Source organism: Chanos chanos, chromosome 4 (assembly GCF_902362185.1).
Source record: "Chanos chanos chromosome 4, fChaCha1.1, whole genome shotgun sequence".
In the NCBI taxonomy this organism is placed as follows: Eukaryota; Metazoa; Chordata; class Actinopteri; order Gonorynchiformes; family Chanidae; genus Chanos; species Chanos chanos.
The window spans coordinates 34,169,997-34,192,868 of record NC_044498.1 but is presented as its reverse complement, the minus strand read 5'-3'; the positions used below and the strand labels follow the sequence as shown (position 1 = coordinate 34,192,868).

General features: G+C 42.0%; 1 protein-coding gene across 1 annotated transcript in view; it reads left to right on the top strand.

The window, feature by feature from the left end:
• The window catches only part of slc35f3b (solute carrier family 35 member F3b), a 41,212-nt gene extending 22,008 nt beyond the window's left edge, over positions 1 to 19,204 (top strand). The window contains exons 3-8 of the mRNA XM_030772672.1: positions 10,874 to 11,216; positions 13,701 to 13,920; positions 17,099 to 17,224; positions 17,816 to 18,008; positions 18,439 to 18,528; positions 18,966 to 19,204. Of these exons, the coding sequence (XP_030628532.1) occupies positions 10,874 to 11,216; positions 13,701 to 13,920; positions 17,099 to 17,224; positions 17,816 to 18,008; positions 18,439 to 18,528; positions 18,966 to 19,204 (1,211 nt within the window). The remainder of the gene's footprint in view (positions 1 to 10,873; positions 11,217 to 13,700; positions 13,921 to 17,098; positions 17,225 to 17,815; positions 18,009 to 18,438; positions 18,529 to 18,965) is intronic.
• Positions 19,205 to 22,872: the final 3,668 nt, after the last annotated feature.

The following is a 22,872-nucleotide window of genomic DNA, read 5'->3' as shown; positions in this document are numbered from 1 at the left end:
AATGTCTACTATAATCTGGATAAAAAAAAGACTGCTTGGAGATGGCAATTGGGGCTTTTTTTCTAAGGATATGGAAATGTCATTGTCAATGAAGGAATAAAAGCTTGAAAATGTCTTGTCAAGTGATTCATTGTGTGACATGCATTAGTTTATGTAGTCCCCAGATTCTTCCTGTGTGTATTTTAAGGTTTAAATATCCTGTACTGGTCTTAATCAAAGACAATCCTTTTCAAAAGGTTTCCTTGTCTATAGCCTAAACAAATGCTAATCTCAAAGGAAGAGAAGCAATGGAAAATGGTCAGGACTCCAATAAATTCACCGGAGGGCAAGACAGAAAGAGAGGGGGGCTGGCTAGTTAATATGTCCAACAAGAGCCTCTTGTCCCAGTTAGGAATGGGATTCTACTGTATGTGAGGAGTCTGGCCAGTGAATTATTCAGGTGTTTCCTCTTAGGAGAGGCAGACTCACACCCACTCTCTCTCTATATCTCCCTTCAGCTCTCTCTCTCTTTCTCTGTGTGTGTGTGTGTGTGTGTGTGTGTGTGTGTGTGTGTGTGAGAGAGAGAGAGAGAGAGAGAGAGAGAGAGAGAGAGAAACGGATGGGAAGGTCCTCTGTTTGACCCTGCTTCAGGGGTGGGGGTATGTTGATTGGTGTATCTTTTGATCGTTCTCAGTATTGTCACCACACTGTCCTCCAATTCTCAGTGAAAAAGACAAACAGCTGAGAGGAGCTCTGTCTCCTTTCAGACGGCTTGAGATGGCAGTCTAGGCCTGTCTGAGAAGGATGACATGAGGCGCTCAGGATAACAATGGAGGGAGAGTTCATGAACGAGTGGCTATTTGAGAGGTCAAGTGAAAGGCTGTCATGGACATTTGTCAAATTAACTGAAAGATGAAGGAAGCTGTTGGCTGTGAATAACATACAAGTGAAGAAAATGTACAGAAATACCAAAGCTGTTCTTTATGAGCAGAGAACTGAGTCACTCTCTCAGTAGTTGGAATATTTCCATGCTAAGTAAGCCATAATAAAATCTTTTGATATGCAAATGTCTGACTCGCTACTTTAGCATGAGTCGGTAAGGTAGAGGATTATAGTTGAGTATTTAGAGAGAATGCGTGAAAATTTGCGTGAATTCCTGCCATGATTACACAGACTATTTTAGTGCGGCCGAGCATAGTTTGCTGGCTCACACAGTGTAACGTGTAAAAACGTAGTTATCCTATACGTTACACTGTGTTGTCTACTGTTCCGTCTTCGGGGCAAGACTACGGCAATATGCTGTCAGTCATTCACTCCACATGTAGTTTTACTGGAAGTATGGGAGCGGACCAGGCTTAGTGCAGCTGGGGTGGCAGGAAATCTCAAGCAGATGTGGGTCTCAGAAATCCTCGTGATCTGGCCAATTGCAGCAATATTCTGTGCTGAAAAGCAACGGGACGCTCGTCGGCGAGGATTCTGCAGAATCAGAGTGGGAGGGGAACCAAACGGGAGGGGGGTGGGGGGCTAGGGAGAGGGAGGGAGAATAGGACGGGAGACACTTCAGACTGGTGGGGAAGCAAGAGGAGGAAAGAACCGTCAAGTGCCCATACAGTCTTAGCGATCGTACAATATCAGCTTTAGGGATGTAGTCGACGCGGGCAGAGCTCTGCCTATCCGAGCTCGTCAAAAATGAAGAAACATTCGGCCAGGGTCGCCCCTCTATCCGCTTGCAACAGTCCGGTGCTCACCTTGACGAAAGTGGAAGGTACGTGCCATGACATGACAGGTCCCACAGGGGTTTTCTGTCCTTATCAGTCAGCAAGGACTCGCGCGTCAAATCCAGTGACACGCGAGGGCACGCTCCTGTGAGACATGTTAGATCCAATTTTGTAAAGTGTTACTAGTTCTGGACAGGCTGGCATTTCTACATCTACAAAGTTCGTATATACCCCGCGCACTTTGCGACTGAGGTGCGTGTCAAGCAGCGGATCTTAGGTATCCACTGGAATCTCTTTTAAGCATTACAGACACGCTGAACGGAGTGGAAGTGGTGGCTAATTCAGTTTATCATTACTTAATATAAATGCATAAATTTATTATCGCAAGGTTGAGAGAAAGATAATATGTACAGGATTGAAAGAAAGATTGGCTGTCTCCATAAAACGACATTTTTGTATTTTTACTGAATGTGTTATTGAATTTAAATAAACGTTCAGTCTCATTCATTCATTTACTGTGATAAAAGAAAGATATTTCTTGTTAAATAAAGCAGAAGCTCTGGACTGTTCTGTTACTTGGTCTAGCCAATCGAGATGTTGAGAAGAAGTGGTAAGAGTGATGTATTAAGGTGTTGTTTCAGTCAGGGACAACGAACGCCCCTCCCGCAATGGTGGAGCTGCACAGGGATTTGAGGCTTAAATATAAGACGCTCCATTAGAGCTTTGCATAAATTCAAATGCTTTATTATTCCAGGACATGTTTGACCACTAACTGACCACTGAGAAACTAAATAGGTCCTGTCATGATTTGCCAATGAGTTGATAATGTCGTTCATGCAGTAAAATGCACGCTCCATTGGCTCACTGGCTCGTTGCTGGTATGTTTGCTGGTTTGTTACTAATGCTTTTATCTAACTCTGGGTGGTTTTAACTGAACAGTGTGATGTGTCTTTGCATTTTTTAACTTCAGTATCACTCAGGAAATTGTCATTTCCTGTTATGTTTCTTGTGGGTAGAACAAGTTAATTACATCTCCTGGTACTTCCCATTGATTGGAGCAGGACTATTCCTGTCATGTCCTAGGAGCACTCTTTGTGTGTTGCTGTGTGAAAAAAAGGACTGTGTGTGTGTGTGTCTGTGTGTGCCCAAAAGCTGTATTTTCACTGCAGAATCATTCTTCCATTACAATGCACTTCAAATCTCCAGACACTACCAGCTTGCCTTTTTTTCTGGAAGCTTCTGAGAGGTCATTTCAGTGCTTTGTAACAAAAACCTGCCAGTGTTATGATATATTCAGAAAGTCATTATTATTTTTTGTTTTGTTTTGTATTTTAAACACACAATAAGCTGCTTTTCATGTCCAACTTGACAAAGTCACTACTCTAAGCTTAGTCACAGCTGCAGAAATATTGCAAATGAATACTGCTGGTTATGGTCAACAAGCAGAGACGATATATTTGTTAAACACTCATCTCCGAGATTTTGTGTTGAAGGAGGAGGCGATGCAAGAGGAAGGATAAACAAATCTGCATTGCTCATAACATGGCATTTAGATCCTTTGACCTCATCCTGGGCTGTGTATTGACTGGAGAGATGACATAGATAGGTCATTGCGTTGTTTTATGGTCCCTTCTTAAACATGTTTGATAGTTCTTAGCCAGGTTTTGATATACTGTTCTTATTATCTCTTCATATTACAATCGATTCCTCTTCTGACATATTTATATTTGACCTCAGAATACATTATATGCGCTACTCATTTTGCATCTAGTCTGTGGGGTCATAGATCAGGCTGATAAAGTAGAGACAGACCCTGTCCTTCCTCTCCATACCATTTCAGTCAAGTGATGTGTAATACGGTCTTGTTAAAACACTCACTGGGTGTTTTCACAGTGGACTATCGGGTTTCATTGGCTCCTCGGGCCAAGAGCCTGTACTCAGCACATTCCCTAGGGCTCGATTTACCAAAATCACCAGTAACAAACGCTACATGTTTGCAAACAAGATCCTGAAATTTCAGTGGCTGTTTGGAGGCTCAGTCCTGACTCATTCTGTTTTCCATGGGCTCAGCTCCAATGAAGTGAAAGCCATGAACAGCTAGTGTTGATATATAGCAGGAAATTGCTGTAGCATGACAGTTAAGACTTTAAGGTCATTCACTTTGCTTAATGAATTTGAAGGCGTTTTACCAGCCACTTAGTGGATCGTGCAGATTCATGATTGGTTGAGCGTGATGAGGTTCATTTCAACATTCATGAAGAAGAGCCTTAGGTATATGTTGGCGATAAACCAGCCAATGAAGCAAGTTGTAAATTCAGCATTAAAAGAATAGAAGCAAATGCTTGAATGTGTCAAAGGCAGTTAGCAGGCTGCTGTCTCTTTTATTGTTTGACAGAGAAATGTCTCAGTCAAATGCAATTTCCCATGAAATATGCTGAAACAGTTGAAAGAGCAAGGTAGTCTTTTCATGTTGTCTATAGATATACATCTGAAGATCACAGCTGCACAGGTACCAACACACCATTAACAAGTATATGTAGCACATTGCAGGCTTGGAACTGTAAGCAGGCAATGTTTTTTGTGTGTGTGTGTGTGTGTGTGTGTGTGTGTTTATATTTATAACTTTCTTCAGTTTGATAGATGGTTCTTCTCGGTTTGTGTCGAATTTAAGCATACATGTCTTCCCTTATGTGCAGTGGAGTGTCAAATCCCTACTAAGAGGGGTTTCATGTGAAGGCTTAGAAGTATGTGCTCAGTCGTGGGATAAGCAGGCACTTGATGCATGTGTAGGTGAGTGGGGTGTGTGTGCGTGTGTGTGTGTGTGTGTGTGTGTGTGTATGTGTGTGTGTATGCGTGTGTGTGACGGGAGGGTATATATTTTGTAGCACCTCATCAGCAAGATGTATAATCTGCCACACACTTCCTCTGTCTTGCGCTGCCAGGAGGGCTCAGGAGCCTTGGGACAGGACATAAATCAAAATGAAGCCTTAACAGGTAATGCTGTTAAGGTTATGTCAAGCAGAAAACTGGCTCCAGTGTTGTGTAGTACATGCTAAAAACCTGCTGAAATAAAGCCTCGCAGGTTAAAGGGAAAGGTTAACGTAAATAAGGCTGTTTTGATTCCCGGCTCTTTCGTGTGCTGAGGAAATTACGGAGGAAGGCTCTGTTTGGGGGACTCGCCTGCAACGGCAGTTTGTCAGTTCACTCACCGGGGGACTTGCGGCCAATGTTTTAAATATTGATTGGACTGTAGGGGTGTTGGGACTGGTGCCAGTCTCTTAAACTGTGCTCCCTCTTTCAGGACAGGGACAGGGAATAGAGAGGGAGCAGAGAGCAGAGAGGGTGGAGGAGAGCTCAGGAATGAAATGAAGGGGGGAAGATGAGGTAAATCCTATGCAAGTGCCAGGTGCTGAGTAACCACAGTCTCTCTCTCTCTCTCTCTCTCTCTCTCTCTCCCTCTCTCTTTCTGTCGCTCTCTCTCTCTCTCTCTTTCTGTCGCTCTCTCTCTCTCTCTCAGACACACACACACACACACACACACACACAGAGAGGCAGGCAGGGACATGCTGTGCATTGCCGTGTCACTAAGCAGTGGAGTCGGACGGTGAATGGTCACCACAGAGCACAGAGCATCTGCTTGTCCAGCTGGCCAGTGCAGTGCTCAATGATGCTCCACTCATCCACTGACAGTCCCAGCAATATTCATGCCCACCCAGGTCACCCCTTAGAGAGAAAAGAGTTAAAGAGAATATGGGTGAGATTAAGGTGTGCGTGTGTGTGTATGTGAGCTGGCATAAGGAGAAAAGGGAACGAGAAGTCATCCTTTTTTTCGGTCAGTATATCTTTTCCTTATGTCATCATTATCTATGGCCTCTGGACTGAATCACACAGAGAGTGACTTTTTTCCTCTTGGCTTTCTCACATGAGCTTTTTTTTTTCTCTTCTTTCGCGTTTGTCTGTCAACGCTGGCAGACGAGTCTTGTCACCATTGCGTGTCACCAGAGCTGATGGGGATGTGAGTGACAGGTCAAGTTGGATATGCCTTCACAGCTGAGTCTCTCTGACTCTCAGGATCTGCTGCTGTGTAGGATAGTAAACAAACTGTCCGCCCTGCCTCAGAGGGCGAGACATACCAAGCTCTTCAGCTCTGCAGCTTTCAGACATGCCAGTTACTTGTACACTGAGAAACCAGGCTATTGTTATACAGCCCATTTGAAATTCCATTGTTAAATTCAAGCTTGCACTGAGGCTTGTTTTTTTTTTTTTTTTTTTTTTTTGTATTTTTTGTTTGTATGGTTTTTTGGATGTGAATCTGTGGCAGGCATTTTTTTTCTTTTTTTGGTCACTTCAAAGCCCTGTCAGGGTATGTGAAGAGCCCAGGAGAATCCACTAAAATCTTTGAGATTATGGATCAGTCCACTCCTTCTGAAGATCTGAAGGGTTTGCACTATAGAATGGTCTTCCAGTCTCTGAGGAGTAAAGGACCAGGGATCTCCCCTTTGAGATTACACATTAAGGAGCAATGCCCACCTTAACACAATGACCTCTTCCAAAAACAACACACACACACACACACACACACACAGACACACTCTTTTTAACACTCTACCTGCTGCTCTATGCGGTGGATGGTATTACATTATGCATCTGTATGTCTGTGTGTGCGTGTGTGTGTGTTTGTATGGGCTGCGTGTTTATGAGTTTGTATGCATGAGAGGGAGGGAGAGAGAGAGAGAGACAGAGTGCGTGTGTGTGAGTCAGAGACTGTCTGAGGGTGTGGTTCGTGTGAAAGCATGAGCGAGCATTGTCTTCCCTGGGTGGCTGAGCTTTGTGAAGTTGACTGCTGGGATAGTGGACATGACTCTTGTGGTGGATAGGGGATTTTACTGCTATCAGGGGGAGAAATCTGCACTGCAGAGATAACCAGGGTGAAGGGAGGAGACTGAGCAGTACAGAGCAGGGAGCCTCATGCAAACTGGGGGAAAACATACAGCGAGGAAAAGAAGAATAACCACTAAAAATAAAGGACTGGAGCAAGAGTCTTTCAAGTCATAGTAGAACTGTCCTGTAATAGACTGTCCTGTCCTGTAATGGACTGTCCTGTCCTGTAATGGACTGTCCTGTCCTGTAATAGACTGTCCTGTCCTGTAATGGACTGCTGGCTGGGGACCAATGGGGTCTCATAGCTAATCAGTGATTCCTGCAGGCAGTTCAGTTGTGTGAATGCATCTTTTCAAAGTCCAGAAGCAAGAAACAGTGTTCATCTGTGATGCAGACTTGCTTTTAAGCGCTTGACACAAAACCAAACAGATAAATTTGTCAGCAAGACAACTGGTTAGAGAACAGGGAAATTGGGTAACCTATTCAATCAAACACCCCCCCCCCCCCACACACACACACACACACTGCCCCCATAATCCTTACCTAGGTTTTGAATAGATCCAGATAGATGGATTTCTTTACCTCAGATGCCACATAAGCAAATAATGGTTAACTAATGGATGTGGCCTTGTCATTTGACTTTGATGCCAGAGCTGCTCATTCAGACATGATGAATAGTTGAATAGTTGAACTGTGTGAGTTCCACATTCATCTTCATATCCCAGTCACTCAGGTCAAGGCATCAGTCAGGGAATGTCCACATCTGAGAATTTCTCTTCAGCTCCTCTAGCTTACCTGTAATCAAGAGGAGTGCTCACCCCTACATAGACTCTCTCTATTCCTCTTTCTTTGTTCAAAAGCATTTAACTAATAATCCTGGAGAAGATCTCCCACCCTCATGTCAGCTCTTTCATAGACCATTATCAAATTACTTGCAAAAAATGTCCCAGTCGTTTAAGTTAATGATGTATTGCTGTTTGAGTCAGTGGCAGATTGAGGCACGCATAAGGTTAATATTTTATTCATGTCCATTTCATGGGAAGTAAGTAAAAAATGCTGCATGTATGGGCCAGGGGAGAAGTGATGAGCACGTAGGACGCGGGGGGGTGGGTGGGGGTTGCTGCCGTCTCAGTGGCTGCGTCAAGTGCTGACAGTTTGAAAATGCTTGGCTGGGTCGCTCCTTCTCAGAGCGTAGATTGGCTTGGCCTGTCGCCGCATTTGAAGGATGAAACTGTGCTGCAGTATGGAACTTTGGCCAGACCTACGGGAGATGGGACAGTGGCCCACGAGGGACAAAAAAGGCAACATTATGTGTGTGTGTATGTGTGTGCGCGTTAGAATATGTTTGAGTTTACAAGTTTTCATATGCATGTGTGAGTCCATGTTTTGGTGAGGTTATCAGTTGATTTTTGAAAGCAAAGCGCTAAATTAAGGAGCCCTGAGGGTTAAAAATAAAAATCAGACCTATGTGTTAAATAGGTAATGCAACAAAGAAGTCGCTCTCCTGACCTCCTCTGGCATTATCTGAAGCAGCAGCGACTGAGTAGGACCAGTATGCAACACTCTGTTCCACTGATAATCGGAGCCAATACTGCTCCTCTCCATTAAAATGCTACAGCAGCATTATCAAGGGCACAAAGTCAATAGCAATCAGGGAGCAGCTTTTGTTATGTAATGAGACTGTGACCCATTGACAAAGCTAGTATCACCTCAATGCATTTTTCATCAAAAGCAAATTGAATACATAGGATGGCTGGTTTCTTAATGGACTCCAATCTTTCTCTGCTCTCAATGCCAGATTGAATATAATAATGAACTATAAATAAGAAATCAAAAAAGTGATGAATTTGCACTTTCACTGTGTTTAAAACTGTAAAAGTCTGTTCTCAATCTAAAGAGCATTTTCATGCATAAAACAGAGATAATGCATATAAGAAATAGCTTAGCCAGAGATCAGTGGGTTAGCCATGGCACTTTGGACGGAGGTTTTGTGACAAATTCATGAGCGAATTTAGTGATTATTAAAAGGCAGAGATGCAATGTCAGTGGTAGTACTGGTGTACTAATTTACAAGGGTCTTGCTCCCCTATGGTGTGTCATTATACTTGAGTACAGCAGACACATTCCAGATGCATCTGGTACACTGTCTCCTGAAACGAAGAGTTTAGTTTATACAGTCATTACAAACACTATTTGTCATGAAAATAAGATGGAGATTTTATACTAAATGTCTTTTTATGATTCATGATGTCAGCCTGGGCTTCATGTTTTCTGTTTTCACACTGTGTCTGGTGCATTTCTGGAGGGTGTTTAGCTCTTCTGATACATTAGGGGGTCTCAAGTGATGAGCATGTATCGTTTTAAATTCATGGTGCTAAAACACTCCGAGGCATGTTCTGGTTATGATGCCAATACTTTCTCCAAATTTGTCCACTCTTCAGTCACATAAAATATGCATGTCCTTGACCAGTGGAAAAATGTGATATTCCAAATAATCCATTTCAGCTCCCTCTGGGTCCCTCTACACTCACAAACACACACACACACACCCACCCACACACACACACGCTTGTGTGCATACACTCATACACACACACACACACACACACACACACACACACACACACAAACACACACACACGCACACACACAAACACACACACGCCCCTTACCCTAACCTCAGCCATCACAACTAAATGCCTAACCCCAACCTTTACCCTAATCCTAATTTAAGCCTAATTCTAATGAGAACCTTAAAACCAAGTCTTAACCCTCAAACAGCCAAAATGTCCTCATTTCCCAAAATGTCTTTACTCCCAAGGTCTAAAACTTAGACTGGTCCTCACTAGGAGAGCTGTACACGCGCGTGCACACACACGCACACGCGCATGCTTCTTGTCACTGGACCATCACATGAATACAAAATACAAAAAAAAAAAAAATCAGCTTTCACGCATTTTGTAAAATGACACTGTTGGTAAAGCCTCCGGAATGACGAGGGAATGCACAATGTCTTTGTCCATGTAATTTCCAAGTGCTGTACTTCATTAAAATACTAATGCATAGTAATTTTGTACCGAGTGTAGCTTCATGTTGCTTGGCATTCTTCTGTGCATTCTTCATGTTTTTGTTTGGCCGTCTGTGCTTTCAGTCTCAGCTCTGACTCTAATTATGTGAGAAAAGATTCGTTTTTTCCCCTCGTCCCATTCACCTATCACACAATGGCAAGACTGTCGAGGTTAAAACGTTTTTTTTTTTTTTCTTTCCAGGAGGGTATTTTTAATAGAATTTCACAGTATTTTTCATTTTCTATTATTGTATGTCTTGTTGGTCATATCAGCCACTTTGCTGATGATGCGACATTGAGCAGAATTCTGGTTATGGACTGAGAAAAATAAACATATGAAGCGCTAAACTGTAAACGTTCTCTGCACATCGCGGTAAAACGTGCCTTAGCCAGGCTAAGTATTCTCTCATATCTTGCTGCAGCTCTGCTTGAAGTAAAATTAAAGGGCCCAGTAAAGGAGTTACACTGATTTCACAGGGAATCCAGATAGACCATCCCAGTGGGAGCAGCATGGTAATTACTCCCCTTGTTTATTCTGTGTGAAAATGAACCAATAAAGAAAGGCTGTTACGAGTCTCATTGAGTGAACAGAGGCCCATAATGTCTAATCAGTGCTGCTGAGTATTGTCTGTGGTTTTGTGTGTGATTGGCTCAGGGAGAGGTAAAAGGTATGCACAGGACTGCTCCCCTCAGGAGATCGGGATCCATAAATGGACATTTAGGATCTGTCTTCCCTGAAGTAACAGGTCATTAATACCTGCACAGATGAGTGAATGTGAGCTACTGTGTTTGTTTATGTGTGTGTGTGTGTGTGTGTAGAAGACAGGGTTTATATTGGCTCAGTTTTACTATTAGCGCCTGTTGTTATGTCCTTTATTGGGCTAAAGGCTGCCATGCTTGATTACCAGTTATTTAGCTTAAAGGTCCTCCACTGATTTCTTTCTAACTTAAATAAACTGTAAAAGGGCCTATTTTTAGTTGCATATAAGGGAAAACAACTTGGAACAATATAAGCTAGCTGCAAAAGTGCAAGAATAATTAAGAGGACCAAAGAAAGCAGAGGAAGTTTGAATAATGTGGAGTTATTGAAAAAACCACAGAGTTTGTGCATTGTTGCTGTGAGCTTCTACATGATGTGTATCTCTGCTGTGTTTATGAAACATCTTAACAGTGTGTTTATGTTTCTCTGCTGTCTCTTTTGTGTGTGTGTGTGTGTGTGTGTGTGCAGGAGAAGACCGGCCCAGGGAGAACGTGGTGGGCACTGCGGACGGTCAGCCAGTGTCAGGCGGAGCAGGGGCGGAGTCAGGCAGCGGAAAGCGGAGACTGCACTGCTGCGTGAAAGTGACGGCGGTTCAGGTGCGAAAGGCTCTGTGGGGCATTGCTATGGTGATATGCGTGTGCTCGTCCTGGGCCGGCTCAACCCAGCTAGCCAAGCTCACCTTCAAGCAATTCGACGCCCCCTTTACCCTCACCTGGTTCGCCACCACTTGGAACAGCCTGTTCTTTCCCCTCTACTACATGGGGCACCTGTGTAAGAGTACAGAGAGACAGACGCCCAGGCAACGTTTCAGGTAAGAGCAGGGGGTGTGGCCTGGAACAGAAGAGGCACGATCAAAACTAACCGCAGAATATGTCTTATGGGATACAAAATTACACTCTATCATATGAAAATAAGCAGCGTTGATGAATAAATTTCATAGAGGTATTTAAAGCTCACATTAAGTGTTGTCCTTGATAACCCCTGCGAATGAACTTCTTTTTAGTCAAGGGGTGTAGTCTACTAAGTTTCAAGTTTATTTTATTCTAGTCTAGTAGCACTGATCCTCTATTCTGTGGAGTGCTGTCATCTCAACGTGAGTGGGTATGACTTTTAACAGTCTTTTATGAGCGTGTGACTGAGTCTTAGAGCTTGCTAATGCTTGTGAATTGAGATTTGTGAAGTCTCTTATCATGATTAATCATCTCTTAGACTGTGACACTCTCTGTCTCAGTGTGAGACTCTGTATCTGTTGGCAGGACACAGCAAGGGTTCCTGCTGTATTTGTAATCAGCGTCACGCCTGCTGCTGTATTTGCAGTAATGGAGGGATAGCCCCCCTTACGCACTCCTCCCTAAACTAACATGCATTGCATACTGAACAACTCTCTCTGTATTCACTCTAACTACAGCTGGTGCTACCCCTCAGGACACAGAAATAAAAAAAAGGATGTATTAGAAACACATTTTGCTTCCCTTGTCCTTTTCATTAAATTTCAACAATGCCTCGACAAAAAGAAACATCACCCTTGCGACTCTCTCCTTGAACATCTTTTTTTATTTATTTGAGCTATTTTTTGCTTCCTGTATCGATTGAAGGTTTTTTCTTGCCAGATTTGTGCTCTGATGGGAACATACGCTCATAAAAAATGCAGAAATGATTTGAGAGCGTGACACGGTAAGAGAAGAAGGATGTTCCGTCCGTCCTGTTTTAGAAGTCCTTCACTGGGACTGTCAGCTGGGTCTGTTACCCAGACTGCCTTTCCGTCAGCATTTGTCCAGAAAAAGAGGCAAGTCTCTTATGAGTGGGCAGTCTGCTGGCCTCTGGCCAGCTGCTCCTGGCCACACTGTGGTAACAGAAGACCACAGAAGACACGGATGTTATCTGAGAGAGTGGCCAGGAGAAGGAATGAAATGACTATGGGTTTTGACCCCTGATCCATCCAGTTTGTTGTCATTGAGCAGTTTATTTGTATAATGCCATGGTCAGTGTGTTTTTTTTTTTAAAGCACTCTTTACATTTTTGAACGTCTGCCAAAATATTATGCCATATCTTTCTTTAAGATTCGACAACCACTTTGCCTAATGGAACTTCAGTCACAATGCTTATACATTTATGAACGAGTCAGCGATTTGTTAGGTTCAGTCTGTCTGGAGGTAAATTAGTGGGCTTACTGTTTGAGAGAATAGGGTCATGTTTGTTTACAGTAGAGGTGGGCTTTTTTTCTTCTCAAACTGACTGTTAGTGATCCCATCTATGTATCTGTCTACAAGACCTTCAGAACGCACAACTGAATATATAAAAGCAAAACACTGTTGTGTGAAGCAGAAATCAATGGCCACTTGACTAACCATGAATATTCACAATGCCTTCGTACTGATGATGAAAGTTTGGGTTAATGGACTAGCTAACATTAGAGTGTCTGATTATCTCTGCGCTGACTTCATCTCCTATCATCACACAAAATAAATCCTTATGCAATATTGCATTCTATCCCTCGTTCAAAACCTGTTCCTTTTCTTAGTCCTATAATTGGACTTTTTAATGTAACGTATCAAATTAGAGTGCCAGTTCATGGTTTGTACAGCACTTTATTTCAGTATAGTTATTTTTCCTCCATTATATAACTATTATTTATATTAATATGTTAAATGTTGATCCATACTCAACAAATCCAGTCTTTTGGTCCACACTTCATAATCAGATGCTCTCATTTCTACATCATTTGTATCCAATTAAAGACAAAGTGGTTGTTAGAAACTGAATCCAACAGGACTTATGGACTTGAGAGCGTTAGTTATGCTGATGCTGAATTGCACTATAATTTGGTCCGGTTATATATCGAACAGATAACAGCTGGCCATGAATAAGCTGTGGATAATTGACCGATGAGATTCCAGGTTGTCTGAGGTTATTTATGTGAAAGGAGTTTTCCTGGTATTCATTCCATTTTCCTTGTCACGCTTTATTTATGGCTCCATTTACATTTAGTGTCCATTGTGTCTTGCCAAACGTGGATAAATGTCTGTGCCCTTTAGCAGTCCACTTATATATCTTATTCAGTGTATTCTGGACCCTGGTTTGATCAACTCATGTGTTTATTCTGTTTTTGTTTGCTCCGCTTGCAATAAAAAGTGATTGTACATTATCTGGGCCCGGTTTGTTCTCAGAGATGCAGGCTGCTCAGTCAAGCCTACGCTCATTCGAGATGTACTCATATCAGCAATATTAGCCAGCATTTAATGTACACATGGGCGGAAGTCGTTAAAGTGTTTGTGTGTTTGTATTTGCCCCGTAGGGAATGCTGCCGGTTCTTTGGAGACGACGGGCTCACCGCCAAAGTGTTTTTCACTAAAGTCGCTCCCTTTGGCCTGTTGTGGACTTTGACCAACTACCTATACCTGCAGGCCCTGCGTAAGATCAACACCACCGACGTGTCTGCACTGTTCTGCTGTAACAAAGCCTTCGTCTTCCTGCTCTCCTGGATCGTACTGAGGGATCGTTTCATGGGGGTCAGGGTGGGTGAATATTACTCATCACTGGGTGGAGAAGATACCTTCAACTGTAACGAATACTTTAGGGAATAACTTGACAGGGCATTTTTTTTTCTTTCTCGGTACCAAACTAGGTTTGAACCTCTTCAGTGTAAGCCGACACTATATAAATGTGTTTAACATGCATAAGATATCCACATATCTTGACGCACAGCCTTTGTGCGTAAGTGCTACTTACAAATGGAAGGTTAAGAACTCTGAGTGTGTGCGTCCGTGTGTGCGTGCGCGCGCGTGTGTGTTAGTGTGTGTTTGTGTTAGAGTGTGTGTGTGTGTGTTCCAAATTGTAGTTACATGTGTAAAAACTTAAGTGGCACAGTAGTGGCTTTTTTCACTCTGAGGAATCAAACAGAAGTCTCAGAACGATTGGAGGCCTTTTATCTGTATTACCATGTTGGAGGCCTTTTTTTGTTTCATTACAGAAGATTTATCCACACTGAACGAGTAGCTCTCCTGTGTCTGAATCCACAGTAGAGATCTTACCCATTTATGACTTTCTCTGGTTTTGATTATCAATGTTTCCTCAGAGATGTTTCCTTTGTCTTTCTTTTCCACACTGACTTTGTTCAAACATTTTCTCACTGATATAATAGTTTCATATTGAATCTGCTTCTAGAGGGATTTTTCAGTGTCTGTTTGATATGTTGATTTCATAATATTACACAGCAGATGGGGTTTCTGAAGTCCTTAAAGGTACAAAGGGTCAGGTAAATTTGTATCAAAGCTTTAGAAAATTCTAGGATGGATCATGAGTTCACTTCACTTGAATAAGATCATTGTGATGTTTTTACAGGGTCTATAGGGAAATTACATAACACGCAGTAGAAGTTTTGCTTGTCGTGGAAGGTTATGCCAGAGACATGGTAATGTGTGCACTAAAATAGCCTTTGGGTATTATGAAAAAAGATCGAATACAAGGCAAAAAACAAAACAAAAAAAAAAAAAGAAGAAACTGGAGAAGCGTAATCTGGAGGGGTCGTTTAATTCACGCTCTAGCCGCAGATTGAAAGCGGTTGTCCATCTTTTTCTGGGTTTCTCCTGCTGCCTGGCTTAGCTGAGCTGCTTAATGGTGGCTTTCATCTCTGCAGCAGCAGTTGCTCTCCACTCACCCCCATCCCTTCATCTCCCCTCTCTCCCCTCCTTTCTTTTCTCTCTCTCTCTTCCACTCCGTGATGAAAACTGTGTAACTCTCTCTCTCTCCTACGCTCTGTGGGGGATTGCCGCGTACCAAGCTGTTTTGATGTCTGCAGCATTGCAGGGGAACGTGGTTGAGTTTCCGTCATGTGAAAAAGAGGAGAGAGAGAGAGTGAGCGTGCAGTGAGGTGGGGAAGAGTGGGGGGGGGGATCCACCTCCTCAGCTCTCCTGATATCTTGCCAATAATAATTTAGGATTTAGGATCCCAGGCAAGGACAGAGCAGGTGACAGGCTTTGAGGACTCAATCTGCGGAAGATGAGCACTGGACAATGAGTTTTATCAGGGTACTGAACTGATAGGAGTAGAAAGTGAATGTATGCAGAGCTGGGCAAATGGAGTGGAAAGGCAGTCTTGGCAGAATGGATATGAAATGTTCTGATTGCTGGGTTTTGACTGACAGGAGAGCTGGTGATGTTAGACAGCAAGGACAAAGCTGTGAGTTGAGTGAAAGGGGACTGTCTTCAGTGAACAGGGTTATTCTTATAGTGTCTTTTGAAACAAGTTGAACCAAATTCATCAGACAGTCAGAAATATGAATTGACAATAAAAAAAAAAATGAACACAAGTAAATATAAAATGAAAATGAAATTGAAAATGACCATTTGGACACTAGCTCTCAGTCATACCCCACACATACTGTGATATCAACCTCATGTTGTTAGCAAAAGGTTTATGAGTTGTGAAAAATGGACTTTGATGTGGTCTGTTTCCTCATTCATTCATCCATTCACTCAATCACTGACCTTGAGACCAACGCTGACAAAGCTCAGAGGAAGTCAAATAAAATGCCACAAGGAAGAGAGGTTACGTGACCCAGAAAAGCAGCAGTTGTCTGAAATAAAAGCAGAGGTAAATGAGTGATAGCCAGCCAAGCTGCAGTGCCTGAGGAAAGCCATTGTGGCCAGGATCTCCCTCGAGTTCCATTCTGGCTGTGGCTCGCAAGCCATTTATCTTACTGACACCTCCCTAATGCAGTACTAATCCACTCAACTGTGCTCAGCTTTGTTAAAAGATACACACACACACACATGCACGCGCGCGCACACACACACTCACACACACACACACACATCCAGTTGAGTGAGAAATCTCTCAGTTTGTAAATATGGAGCTAGTGTATGTTAAATCAATAGCTTAGTCAGAGCATTTATTTTGCTCTACCAGAGAAAAGCTGCTCAGTAGACTAGACCAGAGGACCGTTCTGTACAGGAAAAACGATTACATCTTTCCTTTAAGTGAATGCATTGACCAGCACTCTCAAACAATCTCTTCAAAAGCTCCCAGGTCCCTGTGGGTGAGTCTTATCGAGAATAATGGTTTTAGCTTTGGCTGGGAGATGACTCCTGATATGAAGCGTGTCTAAAGGACACAAAGCAAAAGGTTTTTCAATTTTTTTTTGCCTAGATTACTTTATAGATTAGTCTAATGTCAGTGCTGGTCCATGCAGAAAAGGAGCCACTTTGCCTAAGTAATGACTTTTTAGAATTGTCTTCTCTTACTCTTAGACGTATGGGGGGGGAAAAAAGATTGCATTAGATATTGGGCTAAATTAAAGGTAAGAGGAACTCTGGAGGGTAGTAGATCTCCTTATAGTCTCTGTGAATCATATCTTTAAATCTTAATTTAAATCTAAATCTTATATTCACAAACGAAAGTCTGTGAAATGCTGGCGGCCGATAAGAGGATGACTGATGTGAGACGGTTTTCAATTAAATTCACAAAAGGTTTTTTTTATCCTTCATTAGGTGTATACAGATTTTGCACCTATGGTTTTTATTTTGGTCTATGGAGGGAAAGTTAAAGGATTTGCTTCCTCTTGACATTGCTAACTTTATTCCCCCATGGGAAAATACTCCATCATCACAAGAACACTTACTAGTGATACAGAGCGAGGAATATTGGTATAGTTTTGGATGTATCATATACTCTCCTTTATCCATCTTTTACAGATTGTTGCAGCCATTTTAGCCATAGCTGGGATTGTAATGATGACCTACGCAGATGGATTCCACAGTCACTCTGTCATAGGAATCACGCTAGTCGTAGCCTCTGCATCAATGTCAGCGCTGTACAAGGTAAACATGACACCAAAACACAACAACAACAACAACAACAACATCACTGGCCATCTTCAGTCATTTTAGTGATAAAACCATTCAATATGTATCTCATCATAATGACTTTTTTCAATGCCATTTCAAATAATCCAGCTCTATTACCTTCTGAAAAGTATAACATTTAGCATAAAACATACACAGCTACACATACATATACACATACAGTAGCAATGAATTTTGGAACTTTGTCACAAGCTGGATCTAATAGTCAGTTCATTTCATTTTCACGATCGCAGTTTTAAATAAGTCAGAGTATCTTTCAGGAGGAAGTTGTCAGACAGATTGATTGCTGATGTGTTTTATTGGCCTTTGAGTGTGCCTTCCTCATGCTGAAGGACAAATCAATACAGAGGCTGGACAGAGGAGCGTATTTCACTTCTGTCGTCCAGCACCTTCTCTCCCGTCTCTCACTTAAGTCAGATGTGATAAACAGACAGCTCTGGTACGGAGCCAGAACAGCAGGACAGGTCTGGCATGTCATATCACTGCCGCCCGATCTCCGGGCTTCACGTTGACCGGATGACCTCTCTTCGCTCTTTCATCTCCCAGGTACTCTTTAAGTTGGTCTTGGGCAGTGCCAAGTTTGGTGAAGCTGCTCTCTTTCTGACCATCGTTGGGGGTGCCAACTTTGTTTTCATCAGCTTTGTGCCAGTTATCCTGTATTTCACACATGTTGAGTATTTTGGGTCCCCTGCTGACATCCCCTGGGCCTACCTGTGTGGAGTGGCTGGCCTGCTACTGGGTGAGCAGACATTCTGACACTGGAGTTGTTGGTTCCAGTAAATGATTTTGACTCGGGTCAATATTAAGTAGCCAAATACAAGCACTGAACCCAATATATTGATTATGCAGAAAAAGCGTTCACAGCAAATGATCACTTTCGATATGTTCCATTGGTTGCGCTTCACATGATCAATATCACCTTTGTGGAGGGTATTTTTAAAATATTAAAAATGTGCCATCTTATGTGAGCCATCTTATCTAAGTTATGAAAAGTTTTATGTCTGCTGACCACAAGGCTTTTTCACTATGAATGTAAAAGAAGCAATATACATCAGAATACCACACAAAGTACAGCATATAATGATGGGTTTATTATAAGTTTGTCATAAGCGTGCATTGAAACCTGTCCTTGACAAACTTGTAAGACTTCTTCTTTTATCTCCTCACAGCATTCAACATCTTGGTAAACTTTGGAATTGCGATTACATATCCCACGCTCATTTCACTCGGCATTGTCATGAGTGTTCCCGTCAATGCAAGTAAGTTGTCATCTCACCGGGCCACACTTCACAGACATTAGACGTGGAGCCTTTCCATAGTCTCCTTTCGGTATGTTCAAACAACACATCATTCCACTGCAATGTGCAGCGTGCCACGCCGCGGCAGAACCATGTAGAGCTTGAACATGCTGAAAGGAAAAATCAGCATCCTGTTTTTATTTGTTGACCCTACACAAATTGATCGGTGGTTCCACTCCAGCATTTTGTTGTTATTATTTTTGTCCAAAGATGCAAAGAAATTTGAAACACAACAGGCACATCCTCTAGACATCAGTGAGTCTAATCAGAAGTGTCATCTCAAGACTGGGGTGTACTTGTTTGAAAATCTGCTGTACAACACGTCAAAGCTTCTGTAGGAGATTGGTTTTCCAATGTGAAACATCTTATCTTTTTATGCTGTCCTGTTTGTGCTGCAGTGGTAGACCTGTACACCTGTGATATCAACTTCAACACCGTGCGACTCATCGCCGTCTTCATCATATGCCTGGGCTTTCTGATGCTTCTGCTACCAGAGGACTGGGACCAATGTCTCATCCAGCTCAGCACCAAACTGCGCAAACGCGAGCAGCCAGCAGAGGGCGTCGAGGCAGGCACCAGCTCAGGTCTCAACTGGAGTCGAAGGGGCAGGACCTCCATGTCTACATTTACGCACTGAAAAAAACACTCACAGGAGTTTAGTCAGGGCGAGGAACAGCTTCGACAGTTTGGTGTTCCGCCCTCTTACCGCTGAAGTCATTTCTCTGCTTCATCAATGCAAAAAAAATGAGCACAGATGGCATTGTTCTTCAATGAAAGTATTACATGTTGCTTTTACGTCACAGACGGTTTTCATCCATCTGTCTTTTTCACAGTGATGAACAGCAAATTTGTACGGAGGCTCATAAAACTTCTTCCCCTTTTTCTGGTTTTCTGAAGAAAAATCTAGTTTCTCCTCCCCATATTGCACACAGCGTACTCAAAAATAACTAAACTGATCACACTGAAGCTAACTATAATGATATTATGAGCACTACTTTATTGTTAAGAGTTTTTTTAAGAACTAAGCGAATCAAAAATAGAAGAAACTTATGCTTGGCTCAGATATTACATTCTAATTGCTTTCCCCCTTTAAAAAATGAACCAAAGTTTTTAATTGAGAGGAAACAAACTCTGTACAAAGTTTTGTTGTCCCTCAAGTAACAACAGGCAAATACCTGTCGTCAGGGCACTCTAAATATACGAATCTACCCACAGTCGTGGAGCTGTTTTATTGTGTAACTAAGATGATATTGAAAATGACAAATCTGGATAATTACTAACTGTAAACAGAATGTCATGCGGAGCTTTGCCATCTATTTCCACAGTAACTGGAGGATGGCCAGATGGAGTAGTTCCCACCTATTGTGACAAACTCTCCCCTCAGCGGATGCTCCTCGGAGGAGACCTTAACACAGTCTCACCCCTCTCTTCCTCCTCCACTCCTGAGCTTTAGGGGATGGGCAGATCACGGTCCTGCTGTCAGATTAGCATCTTCTTAACGTTGTCTTAATAACGCTCCATAAACAGCAGGTGCTAAGTCATGCCACCGACACCTGCCGTCGTACGACTCGTCTAATGTTACTGCTCCGTTTCGCACAGTCTCTGACAGGGGACACAGGGAGTCATCAGACGTCACTACTCATAAACGAGCATGTCAGACATGGCCGTACTCCTGATGAGGACAGCTATCTGAATCTCTGCTCTCTGAGCTGTGCCACTTGCCGGTAATAAGCCCCTGAAGTATTAAAGCCCGCAAGGCGTGTCCAAGCTCCCCAGATTTTTAAAACTGTGAATGGGCACCAGACACCTCTCTGGAACTCACCTGGATGACAAAATGAAGAAAAAAAAGGACCTCTGTTCAGAGCTATATATCCAGACTGTTTACAATGGATCTGTTCTTATCATCAATCACTTTACCCAAGCAGGTGTAACACTGTGAGGACACTTCGGGGCCAGTGCAGCAGGACAAGGGCCACACAGAGTGAGAGAGAGAGAGAGAGAGAGAGAGAGCGGGAGGGAGAAAAAGAGAGACAGGGAAAAAGAGAGGGAAGGGGTCAGCCCTGGGGCTGCGTGTGCCTCGTGAATGTATGACCATTTTTGTGAAACACGCACTCACACTCACACCATGTGCTTTTTCTGGAGGAGGCTGCAGACTCTTATGCCACACTCCAAACCACATACACACACAACCACGCTTCTCGCACACATAAGACTTATTTTCTTCCCCAGGTTAAAAAAAAACAACTTTCAGTGCATCTTATTGGATTATGTTTCTCTCTCTCTCTCTCTCTCTCTCGCGCGCTCTTTTTTTTTTTTTGTATTTCTGTATTTTCAACGGACTTCCTGTTTGGAGAGATATCTTATTTACTGATGGGACAAGCATGCAGAAATGACTGGAAAAGCAAGCGGTCCACTTCACTGCCTTTTTCTTTTTCATTGTTTTGCAATAGAATTCATCAGCACTGTTTTCCTATTGTCATTTTACAAATGACAATAAAATAATATTGTATTCCTCTGGAATTATTGCTAGAAATAACTGTAAACCTTTGTAAGGAATGATAATGATTTTTACTCTTAAATACAACAGATGATTATCACATTTGAGGAAAAAAAAAAACCAACTTGTAGCGTAAAATAAATAACTCCATTTATTAGATCTGCTGTTTGTTGTCTTCAAATGTAATCACATGTTCAATACAAAAAACAAACAAACAAACAAACAAAAAAACAGTCCTTTTTATTTGTCATTGGTTGATTTTATTTTTCTTTTTCTTTGATAAAATATCAGTTTAGATTTGTCAACCGCTGAGGATATAAACTTTATTGCCTATTGATAAGAGGCAAAGGTCGTATAATATGGAATATTCGGGAATTTCTGAATACACAGACCTACTCAGACAGCACAAAGTGAGGTTGCTTTGTAGCCGATGTTGATATCTCTAATAGGTCTGAGAGCTAAATCATGTATATTTTTTTAAGACAGAATGAAACAGAGAAACAAACAAAAAAAAACAGACTAAACAGAGCTATTGCAGTGGAAACACTCTCAAATAATTTATCAGTGTGCAGTGTGACTTTTTTTTTTATTGTTTTTAAGGAAAAAAGAAAAAAAATAAGGAAACTACTTGCTTAACACTGAATTCTCTGTTAGACCTGAGTTTATAAGCAGTGTACGATACAGTACGCTAGTTATCACTCGTTGCTATACGTTCAACAATAGTAGAAAAAATATACAGAATTTTTTTTTCTTTTTTGTCATATTGCTCTCATTTTGTTTCTGGTGTCGGAGGCGTTTATGTCTGGGTTCCACTTTATGATCCTCCGACCATTTAAAAGGAAAAAAAGACGCTAAACTTCATCTAAATAACGGTTGAATAACAGTCATCACAATCGTCATCTGTTAACACCATTATGAACAGTTTTACTAAGATTATGACGTGACAAAGCCCTACTCTACCTGTGCTTATACTGTTTATTCTAATGAATGATGTCATCCAACCACCCACGGCATCGTGGGCCCATCCTCCTACTTTCTCCTCTATTATCAGCAGCCTTGCATTTAAAGTAGTAAGCCTAGTCGTAGACTGCTGCAGCTGTACGAATTTCCTTTATGAAATAAAATTTTCTACGGTGCAATACAGGTATTCTAACAAGTCAGTAAATGGCAAACAGCACAATGTATAGCAATTGTCTCCTCTCTCTTGTCATCCTGAAAAGATACAACCATATGTTTTACAACTGATACATAATCAAAGAAGATGAAACTAAACTGAGAGTACCTTCTTAATGTGATGTGCTACATCAACATATAGTCTCGCGAAAAAAACTGTATGACCACTGAAGACATAGCTCAATGAGTTGTTTAGAACCAAGGAGTTTACAGGCTGATCTCGGAATTCAAATGCACTGTGGTCTGTTTGTTCCGAGACTGTGTTAGTTACATAATTAACATAGTATAAAAGTACTAATATATTTAACTTCTTATCATAATGGAAGAGTAGCTCGAATTCCTGGCACTTTTCCATCATTTTCACAAGAAACCAGTTGATATTGTGAGCACTGTTCTTACACAATTATCCAGACTAGGCCTACTTAGCCACCCCTATCGTAAACTGCCTGATTTTGCTTCACATAAAACTAATTATTATTTGTTTACTAATCATCAAACCACTGTATCATCGTTGCCTTTTAGGCTAACAGCTTCCGTCTGCTGATACTCCCCAGTGAAAATTTAGTCAGCAGGCTAAGAAGTTACTCAATTTTTGGCAGGTTCTGTGTGTTTTCTGTGTTAGGTCTTCATTACAA